The 12,985-nt window shown below is 44.9% G+C and overlaps 1 protein-coding gene across 2 annotated transcripts in view; it reads right to left on the bottom strand.

The window, feature by feature from the left end:
* The window catches only part of NBAS (NBAS subunit of NRZ tethering complex), a 277,368-nt gene that overhangs the window by 53,727 nt on the left and 210,656 nt on the right, over window positions 1–12,985 (bottom strand). For both annotated transcript variants that reach the window (XM_031466598.2, XM_031466600.2), the window contains one exon: window positions 577–795. In XM_031466598.2, the coding sequence (XP_031322458.2) occupies window positions 577–795 (219 nt within the window). The remainder of the gene's footprint in view (window positions 1–576; window positions 796–12,985) is intronic.

The following is a 12,985-nucleotide window of genomic DNA, read 5'->3' as shown; positions in this document are numbered from 1 at the left end:
AAACCAACTATGAACAATCTTATTAGCCAAAACAAGTTACGTCAATAATAAAGGTATATTGGAAAATGCAACATAAAAACAGGATGAGTACATGTAATTGGGGGGAAAAAAACCGTTGAAGCATATGGATGGCTATTTCTGAATTTTTCTGAAAATGAGAGGGGAAAAAAATCTATCGTTATTCAACTGGAGAGCAGAACACCTACCAGCTGGAAGTGGAGCCTGAAAACCAGAGGCTTGATCATTTCTCAGCTTTAGTGACCACTCCCCTGGCCCCGGCTCCATCCTGGCTTCAACTCAGGCCCCTCCTCTCCCACCCCTCCCACCTCCTCGCCTCCTTCCTCCACAGGTTATCGACTGTCTTAAATGACCTAGAATTCCTCCTAAAGCAGTAAAATCCCAAATGACAATCAAGAAATAATGAAGAGGTTAAAGGACAAAGGTTTGAGGATGATTTTCAAAAATATCTGCAAGACTGAAAACCCTGTCAAAACTGCAAACACAGCCTTAAAGGGTAAATGAAAGCACACGCTGTATCATCCGAGACAGTGTGCAGAGGAAGTTCTCACGCAGTACCTGCTCGCTGGTCCTCAGAGAAACGATGAAGCTGTGGTTGAGGGTTTCCAGGTGAGCCAGTGATTTCTCCAGATGATCCAAGGCATCGGTGTAGGTCGTTTTTGAATCGGTAGCTTCTTGAACATCTTCTTCTGAACTTCTTTTCCTTGGTTTCTCAATAAAATGTTTGACTGCCTTAACAGCCTTTCCAGTCATTTCCTTACGTGTCTCCACAGAGAGCTTCAGCCAAAAAAAAAAAAAAAGCAACTGAACAAGAGTGACACAAATCACCCTACATTATTATCTCTGGCATATTTAATAAGGTATTAGTGTGACAAAGAGAACAAATGTGAAATTTTAATACTTACAACTTCCTTACAACTTCAGTGAATAGGACTTTTGCTACACTACTTTTTTCTTATGTGAATAAAACAAAAACAGTGAGGTATCACTTGCACTATTAAATTAGTAAATACAGATTTTTAAAAATGCTAATAACCTCCTTTCTGTGATTGAGAAATACAAGATCCTAGAACTCATGCTTACTTAGTTCAGCAGACCTCCCTGCGTTCCCCCATTATGTGGATGGCAAGACTGAGCCCCAGCGAGGTTAGGTGACAGTCTGGGTTCATGATGAGAGTGAGGAAAGTGAAAGTCAGAGTTCAGACCCCTTGGTCACCAAGCCAAGTGCTCCCCTTTCACTGCGCATCACACAGCCCCCACTCGGTTATGTCTGCTCGCCACAGGCTCCCACAGAGGATGACAGAGTGCACGCTGGCTGAGCACTGAACAAAAAGCAAGGGCAAATAAGAATCTAGGGTATTCCACTGTGTAAACACACCACAGCTTCTCTGACCTGGAGATCGTCAGTCTGAGCACAGTATGCCAGAAAGAGAAAGACAAATACCATTTGATATCACTCATACATGGAATCTAAAAAAATGACACAAAAAATGGAAACAGATTCACAGATATAGAAAACAAACTTATGGTTACCGGGGCAGGGGGAGCGGGAGGGGAGAAGGGGATTGGAAGGGATAAATTGGGAATTTGAGATTGCAGATACTATGTATAAAATAGATAAACAAGTTTCTTCTGTATAGCACAGGGAACAATATTCAATATCTTATAGTAACCTATAATGAAAAAGAATATGAAAAGAAATGTATGTATGACTGAAACATTATGTTGTACACCAGAAATTAATACAACATTGTAGATAGACTATACTTCAATTTAAAAAAAAATGGAAAAAAAAAGAATCTAGGTTAGTGAATCCTTCCTATTCACTTACACTTGTTTTTCAAAGAAATATGAGTTTGGGAAATTACTTGGCTGTACCACCAAGCCAAATGTTTATACTCGCCTAGCCAACTGGGGGGCATGGAAGGGTTTCAGCAACAGACTGCCAAGCATGTAGAAACAGGGCAGGCGATTCTCACGTGCAGGAAGCGGGGTCCTGGGAGAAACGGTGGGTCTCTCCGTCCTTAGACAGGTCCAGGTTTACCTTGCCATGGCCAACCAGCCCTGGAATGGCTGGTAAGTAGGAAGAGCACTAAACTCAGAAAACCTGTGTTTAACCCTTACCACCTGGATGACTACGCAACTCGACAACATGCATCAAGCCTTACTTTCTTCATCTGTAAAGTGAAAAATGTCATCTACACAGTGTCATTTTAAGAAATTAAATGAGGCAGTAAGTCAAACTATCAGCAGAATGCTTCACCCATAGTAAGTCTCAATAAATGGAAGCTGAGTTTCAATTTGACCAACTGCTCTAATATACAGGCCACCTTCCACCTGTTAGCTTTTCATCTTCCTAATACATTTATCACGTAATTCCCTTGTAGGAAAATCTTTTTATAAACTCCCCAAATTCCTTAGCATGGCACTCAAGGCCTTTCACAAGTTGGCCCCATGTAACCGTCTAGCCTCACCCTAAGCGCCCAGCACACAGACTTCTCATCATTCCCTGGTGTTGTGACGTATCTTCTTGTCTCAATGAAATGCCCTTTCCCCTCTACTTTGCAAGGCAAATTCCTAGTCGTGTTTCAATACGGAATCAGGCAGAAGTTCTCCTGGACATCTGTTCCTCCAGCTTCTACAGACAGTCCGTTGGCAAGTCCTCTGCTCCAGCAACTCACCAGCGCACAGTCCACCTGCTTACACACCGGGAGACTGCTCAGCGTTACGAAGTCCAGGCCTCCCCGACAGAGCAGGGGGTAAAGGGCCAGAGAGAAAGTGTTAGGCTTTCAAGGCCACCGTGATCTCTGTTACATACTCTTTTGGTTGGTTGGCTGGTTGGTTCTTACAATCCTTTAAGGAGACGCAAAGGCCAGTCTTAGCTCAGGGCTGTGTAAGAACAGGCAATGGGCTGAATACGACCTGTAGGCCAGTTTACTGACCTCCCCCGCCTCGATTAGTAATACTAAAATGGTACAACTGGAAAGATGAACTGAGAATAAATTGTAAGGAGCCTTGAGTGCCGGGTTAGTTATGGAAGCTGACCTGCAGGAATTCAGGAGCCGCCGAAGGAAACTTGGATCCTGAGGATAATTACATGGAAATGTTTTATTCGGGTCCCATTTAAAAACACACAGTAGGAGAATCTTTTTTTTTTTTTTTAATCGCTATCTAAGAAAAAAAGTCATTCTGTCTGAAGCGTGCCTTTGCTGTCCTCCCAGATCAGCTCAGGGTTCTCTCCTCTGAGACGTCGTCCCTAACACCATCTCCGGCCCAGGTTAAAAACCACTGCTGTGCATTCCTACAGCTTACCTGTATCCAAGGACGCATCACACTGTGTTAGAACGGTCTAGTTCCTTGTACCTTTCCCTGACTAAGCAATGTCATCCTTCAGGGTAGAAACCGTGCTTTTTAAATCTCTGTACTCCTAGCACTGATGCAATGTCTAGCACATTGTAGACAAAAAGAAAATAGCTGTTAAATTACGAAACGACTCTGATCAACATACAGGGGGAGAAAAAGCTTTAAAAGCACAATGAAATAACATGTTCTCAACAAGTCCCTAGAAACTTGTGATCCAGAATGTGCCAAAAGGCTCCAATTCATCAATGACCGCAGTATCCCGTTTCTGTAAGAGGCCAGCCTGCGGCGGTTAGGAGCCACGCAGGCAGAGGCTCAAGGACATTAAACCAGCGATGACTTTCGGTGTATTCACTCGACGTGCACCCAGTGGTCACGCTGTACCTCTGCCTCGGGCACAGACAAAAATAGATGAGGTCCCTGCCCCTGGGTATGTCAGAGTCTAGGTGGAAAGACATTACAAAGAAGCACGATCATTATACACGTGCAGGAGGGTGCACAGCACCGCAGCGGAGGGCCCGGGAGGGGGCGCTCTGTCCCCACGGGAGGTGGGGGGGGGGGGTGCCGGGAGGCAGGCTGGGTTTGCTGAGGGTGGCTAGTTCTAAGTCCTGTCAGAGCCGAGGAGGACGAAGCAGTGGTGCTAACTGCAGGGCCCCTGTGCCAGGCTGACAGGATGGCGCTTATGCAGGAGAGTGATGCCATCAGGGCCACCGTTTTCAGGTAATGGCTTGTTTCAAAATCCACCAAGACAACCTTCCTTGTGTGCAGGTACCTTCAGGCTGATAAATCTTGCAAAGCAGGTACTTCTTTTTTTCCTTTTAAAAAGGAACACAGCATGACCTTGAAGATAAGGCCGTTCAGGAAATGGCAGGTGACTTAAGAGAACCCAGCTGCTACCTACAGAGTCAGGTGAGAAAGTCAGGGTTTGCATTCGGTTTACATTACTAAGCAACTCCATAAAATAATGGGAAACTCAAGGGCAAAATTACTAAGAGGTGCAATTTAAATATAATTCGGGGGGGTAATGAACACTCATTTATCAAAAATTAACACATCTTTGTTGTTCTGATCAAATATATACTGCAATAATTGAAAAATAACACAAGAGTAATTTTTAAAAAAATCTTAGAGCCCCATGATCACAAGAAACACTTTAATGTTAATTTCTATTTATATAACTATTTTTGATGTGGAGAAACAAGACTTTAAGCATAAAAACAACTTGCATTATGATGAAAACTATACAGAAGCAAACTACAAAAGCTCTCACACAAAATACCTCCATCTAAACTCCTCTACTAAGAAACCGGACCAAACAGCACTTGCGGCATGACTTCTGGTGGCTGAAGGCCTTGTCTCTAGGATGATGGAGTCTCTCTTAAAACGCCTGCCTGACAAAGCTCAATGCTGCCAGCAGAATTTAGTCTGTTCCAGTCAAAACCCTCTGAATCCTCTCTTGGAACAGTTACCTTAGAAAGTGTGCAATTCTAAATCCTTTCTCTGCCACTTTTGAGATATAAATGGTGTACCACCCAGAAATGACTCATCAAGGACCTGGAAGCCATCTCTTCGAAATGCAAGCATTCAAGGAGGTGGCCCTTGCTAACTTCAAGGGTGCCCTTGCTCCAATCTGCACACCTGTCCCCTGTCACAGAGATATGAGAAGTTCGCTTCTCTTCCAGGTAAGTGTCAATGGGCAAACCCAGATGGCCCAGTCACATGGACCGGCCCTGCCCCTCATCCCCTGCAGTCCCTCAGCGCATCCCAGCACTTCAAGTCATTCGCCTTTTCTTTCTGTGAAGATGAACGCAGTTTATGTGAACTGTCTTCTCTACGGCAGTGCTTATCACTCAATAAAACCGCCTTTACCCCCTTAACTAGTGTCTAGCTTTATTTCTCTCTGACGAAAGAAGCGGAGTACAAGTGGCCTGAGAAAAAGCAAAGATGCAACTTTTACTGCTGAAGACGGGCTCGATCTTGTACTTTTTAAAGGGTCAGTGGTAGAGACCAAATCGCTATGTTACTGCAGATTATCCTGGATACAAATAGAGCCACATAACAGGTTTACTTTAAATGTCAATATTTAAAATATTGAGAATTAGATCATCCTTTGTGACCGATTAAAATGATAGAAGACTTTAGATATCAAGTGCTATGGTTTGCGTCCCTCAAAATTCACATGTTGAAATCCCAGCCCCCGAAGGTGATGGGATCAGGAGGTGGGGCCTGTGGGAGATTCTTATGTCACGGGGGTGGGGCCCTCATGAATGAAATCAGTGCCTCATACAAGAGGCTCCAGAAAGCCCCCAGCTCCTTTCACCACGTGAGGACACGGTGAGAAGGCACCTACCATGAACCAAGAAAAGGGCTTTCAACTCAACCACGCTGGTTTCTTTGCCTTGGACGCCCAGTCGCCAGGACTGTAAACAATAAATTTCCGCTGTTTATAAGCTGCCCAGGCTGTGGCGTTCCCATTACAGAGCTGGAATGGACTAAGGCATCGAGCGTGTGAGAGGATAACCAGCTATTTTAAATTCTCTTAGGCACATGAGCAGAAAGTTAAGTCTGCTGCTCGGGGGCACTGTTCCCCTGCAGTGTGATTTTTAGACTACCTGTACTGGAATCAACGGACCGACTTCAAAAATGTGAATTCCTCAGCCTTGTTATACTCACTGGCTCTCCGTGAGGCTGGGGAAGGCATGGGCACCAGTGGAAAGAAACCTGTATTTTGCACAGGCTTCTCCTGGTTAATTCCAACTGGCTGGTGGTGGATGTGGGATCTGGCTGGAGGTGGCTCCCAGGACTGGAAGCTGAGGGGCAGTAAGGAGGTCACTGGCACTGCAGGAGTCCAGCCAGGTTGGGGGGAGGGGTGAAAGAAGAAGGCAGTTCTGGGTTTAAATGATAAACACAAAAGAACCGAAAGACATGGCTCTGTTGCCCTGTGCCACCTGCCTGAGCACACACCCCCGCACTGCCTGCAGCCAAGTGCCTGAGTGGACCCAGCTGCTTCCAAACATTTTGCCCAAGACCCATAGTAAGAAACACATTGTGTATCAAAGCTTAGTACAATATATGTGTTTCCATGTATGCACATATTAAAAGCCAACAAAAGTTTCATGAAACAATACAACCCCTACTGCGGTGACGTACAATCTGGTATTTTCTCATATTAATAATCTACAGTCTCATGTTCTTTTCTGTTTGTTCACTTTTTTGTTTAAATGGAGGTCCTGGGGATTGAACCCAAGACTCCATGCATGCTAAGCACGTACTCTACCAGAGAACTATACCCTCTCCCCTGCTTTTGCTCAGGATACATATGTGTGTGCGTGTGTGCGTGTGTGCGTGTGTGTATATATATTATTGAAGTAGAGTCAGTTTGCAATGTTACGCCAATTTCTGGTGTAAAGCATAATGTTTCAGTCACAGGTGTACATACATACATTGGTTTTCATATTATTTTCATTACAGGTTACTACGAGAGATTGAATATAGTTCCTTGTGCTCTACAGTAGAAACGTTGTTTATCTATGTTTGTTCGGTTTCAATGTTGATCACAACACTCTAATTACAGGATCCACTAATGGACTGTAACTCAAAGAGTTTGTGGAACAGCTGCAAATCTGCCCCAGTGATGACAGGATGACTTGGAGGGGCAGCAAAAGTTGAGGCTACCAATGAGGTATCAAATTATCTAAGTCAGGTTTAATTGACTTCATTAAAAGCGAACTACTTTTTGTTTTCCTCATAGTGTGACGTTGCCCTCTCTCTGCACTAACGCTGAGTGTGCAGATATGTTCTGTTTCTGTGTCTACTTCCCTCAGTAGAGTATGAAACCCAAAGAGCAGGACCCATATCTTTTCCATTTTTCACACTCAGTGCTTAGTCTAATATTTTAAGCACTGCTTTAAAAATAAACATAGAATATTATGAAGTAGCATCTTAAATATTTCACAGCAGAAAATAAAATTAAGAAGTTTTTTAAATGTTGCCTTAATCCGGTTAATGAGATATTCAAACACAAAAGTAAGAACCCAGGTTTTGTCACATTCAATTATATACTTAACAAAATAAACACTACAATTTTGTTCTTTTGCTTTAACTATCAATTGCTTACTAATAAAAATAAAAATGTAAAAAAATGAATGATGAGGGCACAGAGGCCATTTTATCTTTGTCTTCTGCCTTGTACAAAAATTACAGAAATATTGTATTATTCTTCAGCAAAGTGTAAATGGTAGCTTTTTTTTTTTTACTATTCCCTTTCAGCAGTGACATAAGCTAATACATTCCTAAGTTTTTCAGCAGCTTAAAGGTCACCTTTATCTTAGTGGGGAGGGGCATGAAGAATGCTGGAATCGAGGTGAAACGTGGCTGCAGTCAGTACTGACCGCTGCCCTCCACTGCTGCTCTGCACGTACAGGTCTTAACAAAATCTGAAAGCATTCATTCACATTTTCCACTGAAAAATCTTTTCCAATCATATGCATGTATCATATATACAACATAAATTCTTCATTTTAAGTAGATCAACTGAATTTATATCAAAATCAAGGGTAAATACGAATATCCAGGTCTTATTCCAACACTTAAAACTATTTAGCATCATTCAAATCCAACCTAAACTGTTGCTAGATGTCTGAAATTGGGCTGAAAGGAATTCAAATGCCACTTTTGGACATTATAGGTAAAACAGAAAGAGGGGTAAAGAAAAGCAGAAGGGCAGCTGACCAATACTGAGTGTCTGCTGACATCAAGATCTTTAGACTTGTTTTTAAATTTAATCCTCACAAAACTTACTCATGGAACGTGTTCCAGACACTGCGCCTGTCTCCCTGACCCCACTCAACACCATGCAGTGTGTGCAGGACTGACTCGGGGCTGCTCCAGGGTCAGTCCTGGAGGACCATTCAGGGCGATCTCATCTGTCTCACCACAGTGGTCAGTTCAGGTAATCCGGGCCAAAGGGGATCAGTACCTGGCATGCCACGAGCCACGGGAATTGGTTCGGGGTGATCTAACCGCTAAGAAGCTCAGACTTTCAGTTTGGTGCTCACGTGGGGCTCTCCCTCCCTACCTGGGTGGATGTGGGTCAGGAAGTGACGTCGCTCCCAAACACCACTGGTCAGTGTACTGACTCTGAAGCCAAGAGCCTGATGGTGAATCTAACACCACAGACAGCAGAGAAAAGAGACTGAAAGAAACCGGCTCCTTGACGACCGCCCACTGCTGAATAAGCCAACCCCAGAGTCAGCCCTACCTCTGGCCCTTAGAGTTACATGAGCCAGTAAATTTTCTGCTCAGTTAAACTAATTTAATTGGATTTTCACTTGTGTCTAAAAACATTTTTAAATGAATCCATATTTACATGGTAGTAATTATTGTTCCCCATTATACAGAGGAAGAAATTCAGAAGACAGAGTATTTCCCCTAAGGTCAGACTTGACTGGAACTCAGGAAGGTGCAACTATAAACCTGTCTATCCATTACCATGCTACCACTGAAAGAACTCACAATGTATCAACCAAGATTTAATTCCATACATTGAGAGGCCACAATATTAATGTAGGAAAGTTTTCCAGACTTTCCTGGGTCAATGCTAACCTAGAATTGTTTTACTCTGTTCTCCTCATGGGAATTTTTAACACCGGATAAGCGGCATCAATCTCTCACAGTTTTTTCACACATACAGGTGGCATGAAATATCCCTCACCACACCAGGTATACTGGTGAAGCTTGGTTGTACTATGATTAAGGAACTTTGCTAAGTGATTCAGTGACCAAAGGGTTAAACAGTATCCTCAAAGGATGTTTATACAAAAGCATTATGAAAACAGAGATACAGCATACACGCCTGCCCTACAGAAACTAACACAAATCAAGTGAGTTTGGTGTCAGTGTCTCTCTGGTCCACCATCATCTCTCCCGTAAAGCACTGCAATGGCCTTCACACTGGAGCATCCCTGTGTCCAGGCTGGTGCCTTCTGTTCCTTCTCCAGTCACTACCCAGTTTAAAATTTATGTCTAATTGGTTCGTTCTTAGGAAAGTCTAAAACATTTAGCCAGGTATACAAGAGTTTTCATTCATGACCAGGCCCTTTCTTATCTCTCTCACCTCGGAATAAACACTTCCATTTATACTATGTCTTGTAGTCAACTGAAGGTACCAGGTTATTCCATGCTTTTAGTAAAACTGCTCAGTCTGTCTGGAATGTTCCTCTCCTTCTAAGCGGTTCCTCTGTGGCACTGATGACACGTCTCCCCGGTTATTAAGACTCAGCTCAAAAACCTCTTCCACCATGGGGCCTTTCCTGACTGGTCCCATCAACTCAACTACTAACCATTTCTACCTTAATGTTACCACGTCACAGGTCACTAGCATATCCATCGTGAATCTCACTAATTTATTTCTCCACCCCCTCCATCTAGGAAGAGCTCCCCCTGGCTGTCAAGCAGGCAAAAGCAACCAGCATCCTGAGATGGCTGCAGTTAGGCAGGGCTCTTTCCTTTGGGTACGAATACTGGAAAAGCTGTTGGCACCAGCTGAGAGAAGAGGGCATGGCTCTTCATTATAGATTCCTTGCTGCACAGGCTAGAGAAAGTATTTATAAAATAGCAATTAGGAGATAAATCTGCTTATAAGTTTAAAAGGCACTTAAGTGAGAGGCGGGAGCTTACAGGGTGAACAGAAAATGGAGGAGTGAAGGAAGCCCACGTCACTGAAGATTTATGGTTGAACAACAGACAACTCAGGGCTGTTAAGTCGGCCAGGGAGAGAACAGCATTTCAGTAGGGAGGTGATTTTCAGTCTCCTTTCCTCCTCTGCTTTTTTCTTGTTAAAATATGCATTGGTATTTGCTGCACGTTGTTCTGAGATCGTTGATTTATTCCTCTGTCTTCCCCAAGATTTCCACCTCCTGTGAATTGAGAGCCCACGTGCTCCCCAGGAAGGAGTGTTACTTCTTCTTGCTCTTCTGAGCGGAGAGGCCCGTGGGGGCTACAGAAACACACGGCAGCTCAGCGCCCCGCCAGACTCCTCAGAAGCAGAAGCATCACCGTTTATGACTGGACCGCACACATGGCCTTGGGCCAATCCTCAGTCTCTCTTACTAAATTATCACCTTAGCCAATCTGAAATAATTTTCCAAGCACAAACAGAGAATGAGTTTTCTGCTTGCCAGTCGAGCCAATAATCATGATCACCCCAGATGGGCTTCTGCAGCCAGATTTCTCAGGCAAGGAGGCCGTGGAAAGCAAGATTTGGGAAGCAGGGCTGTGTATGAGTCCTGACCTGGTCACTTCTAGGTCATAAGACACCGGAGCGGTTATTTAACTTCCTTGAGCCTTAATTCTCTGGCCTGTTAAAGCGATGATAAAATTATTTACTTCACCGAGCTGGCAGGACAATTCACAAGGTAACATTACAATAAATATTGTCTTCCTCCTCTTACAGAATCTTGTCTGAAGGCTGGATGTGAAGAGGAAGAGTGAAGGAAACGGTCAAATTGCACCCGTAGCGAGGCACAGCCTGGATGATTGTGACAGACTTCTGGAAGGAAACTTTAGTTCCCCGTGTTATTATAGCGTGCAACCGATGGGCACTGAAGGGCCAATTCTTAGGCTTTTTCTCCGGGTCACATTATTCAGAGTGAATGCCACACCCACAATCCCCCTTTGAGGAAGCAGCCAGAAGGGGCCTGTCAAAAATAGGTTATCCGCTTGGCAACATACCTCTTCAGAATCTGGGCACAGTTAAGGGGACCAGGGAGGAGCCCTGCAGCCGACTGCAGCCACATGGAGGCTGGACAATGACCGTGGGGTGGCCCAGGGCTCTGTCCTAACGGCTGCTCTACACTGGAGAGTGATATGCAACCAGAAAGGTTCCTTTCCTGGGAAATTTTACTGTGAGCAATTAAGATGTTTGTGTGTGAGTGAGAGAGCTAGGGGGATGTGTGGGTGTGTCGGCAGGTTCACACCTTCATGTCATGACTGGTCAGCTGTTCGGGAGGCCTCGCTCACTGAGGAGTCCTTTCCCTCATGTTCTCAGTGCTGGCTCCTGTTATCCTCACTGTAATGACCCATTAACTGATACAGCCAGAGGTGGGCTTCCTTAGAGCCCGAAGGAACCAAACTACGCACACCTGTGTAGCACAGAGCACACAGTACGTCTGCTCTAGGAAGACACGTGTGGTGTCCTTCCTCAGTCTCTGACGTGCACAAGGCACGGCTTCATTCTGCACCCGTGTATGTTTACAGACAAGATGCGCGGGGTCCTGGGACACCCGAGCTGATCCCCAGGTCATGCTGCTTCAACCTTTCAAATGCTTTACATATGGAACCATTTCCAGGTTGCTGCCCCTACAGAACCACCTCAGTTCTGTATTTCTAATGACCGTCCCCTCGTTGCTCAGCCAGCTTCCACACATCAGTAATGCTATCAGCTTTAAGTCAGACTATTTAAAGTGCAGTAAATGAATGAATGATGTCTAAGTGTATCTGTAAAATGGAACTACAGCTTTTGGATAAACAGCATGTTGAGAACAAGGTTTCAGAATATGACAGAATTAGGATCCAAACCTGGCTCCGCCACTTATACGCTAGCAGTCTGGGGGAAGTCCCTCAACGTCCCTGAGCCGAAGTTTTCTGATCCACAAGAAAGGGCGGCATCACCCACCCTCATGGCTGTTATGAAGTTTATGAGATGATGCGTGTACGGCACGTGGCACATACTGATCTCAGATGCGGCTTCCCTCCCCCTCCTTACACTGCCCTCCTCCAACCCACGCTGCCAACTGGCTGGCTCACAAGACACTGCAAGATAGTACAGAGAGGTCCCACGTACCCATCGCCCATCTCCTTCCAACGGTGTAACCTCACAAAAAGTCACATCAATTTTAATACGTCAAACAACAGCTCCTGATCCTACCCCACAAAGCTGCTCCTTCCAATCTCAGTAAATAGCAACCCTGCCCTTACAGTCACTCAGACCAACAGTCTTGGTACCATCCTGGATTATTAACGTTTTCTTACCTCCCACATCAAATCCAACAGCAAACTGGCTCTATCTTCCAAATAAATCCAGAATTTGACCATTTCTCACCATGGTCACTGCTACCATCCTCATCCAAACCACCAGCATCTTTTACTTAGAAAACCACAGCTGCCTCCTCAGCCGTCTCCTTGCTTCTGCCACTACCTCCCATAACACCTTCAACAGGGCAGCAGGGGGGTCCTGTTCAAGCGCCAGGTCTGATCAAAGCCTGCACTGGCTGCTCAGCCCCACGAGGCCCTATCCCAGCCGCACGGTCCTGTCACTCACCTCCCACCGCTGCCCCCTCCGCGTTCCCCGCCAGCCACGCTGGCCTCACCGTTCCTCACACGGGCCCAGCACGCGCCCCTGGGCCACCTTCCCTCCGATAAACAGTTTGTTGCTGCCTGACTTCCTGAAGCTCTTTGCCCAAATATTACATTCTCCGTGAGGTCATCTTCGACCGTCTAACTTTAAATTGCCGCAGTCCTGCTGTCTTGCACTTCTGACTCCTGGAAGGCTTATTTTTCTCTTGACTTACTACCATTACACAGGTCTGAGCTTCATCGTTTTGTTTAC

Source organism: Camelus dromedarius, chromosome 15 (genome assembly GCF_036321535.1).
Source record: "Camelus dromedarius isolate mCamDro1 chromosome 15, mCamDro1.pat, whole genome shotgun sequence".
In the NCBI taxonomy this organism is placed as follows: Eukaryota; Metazoa; Chordata; class Mammalia; order Artiodactyla; family Camelidae; genus Camelus; species Camelus dromedarius.
Note: the sequence above shows the minus strand (reverse complement) of the source record. Positions and strands in the feature narration are given on the sequence as shown.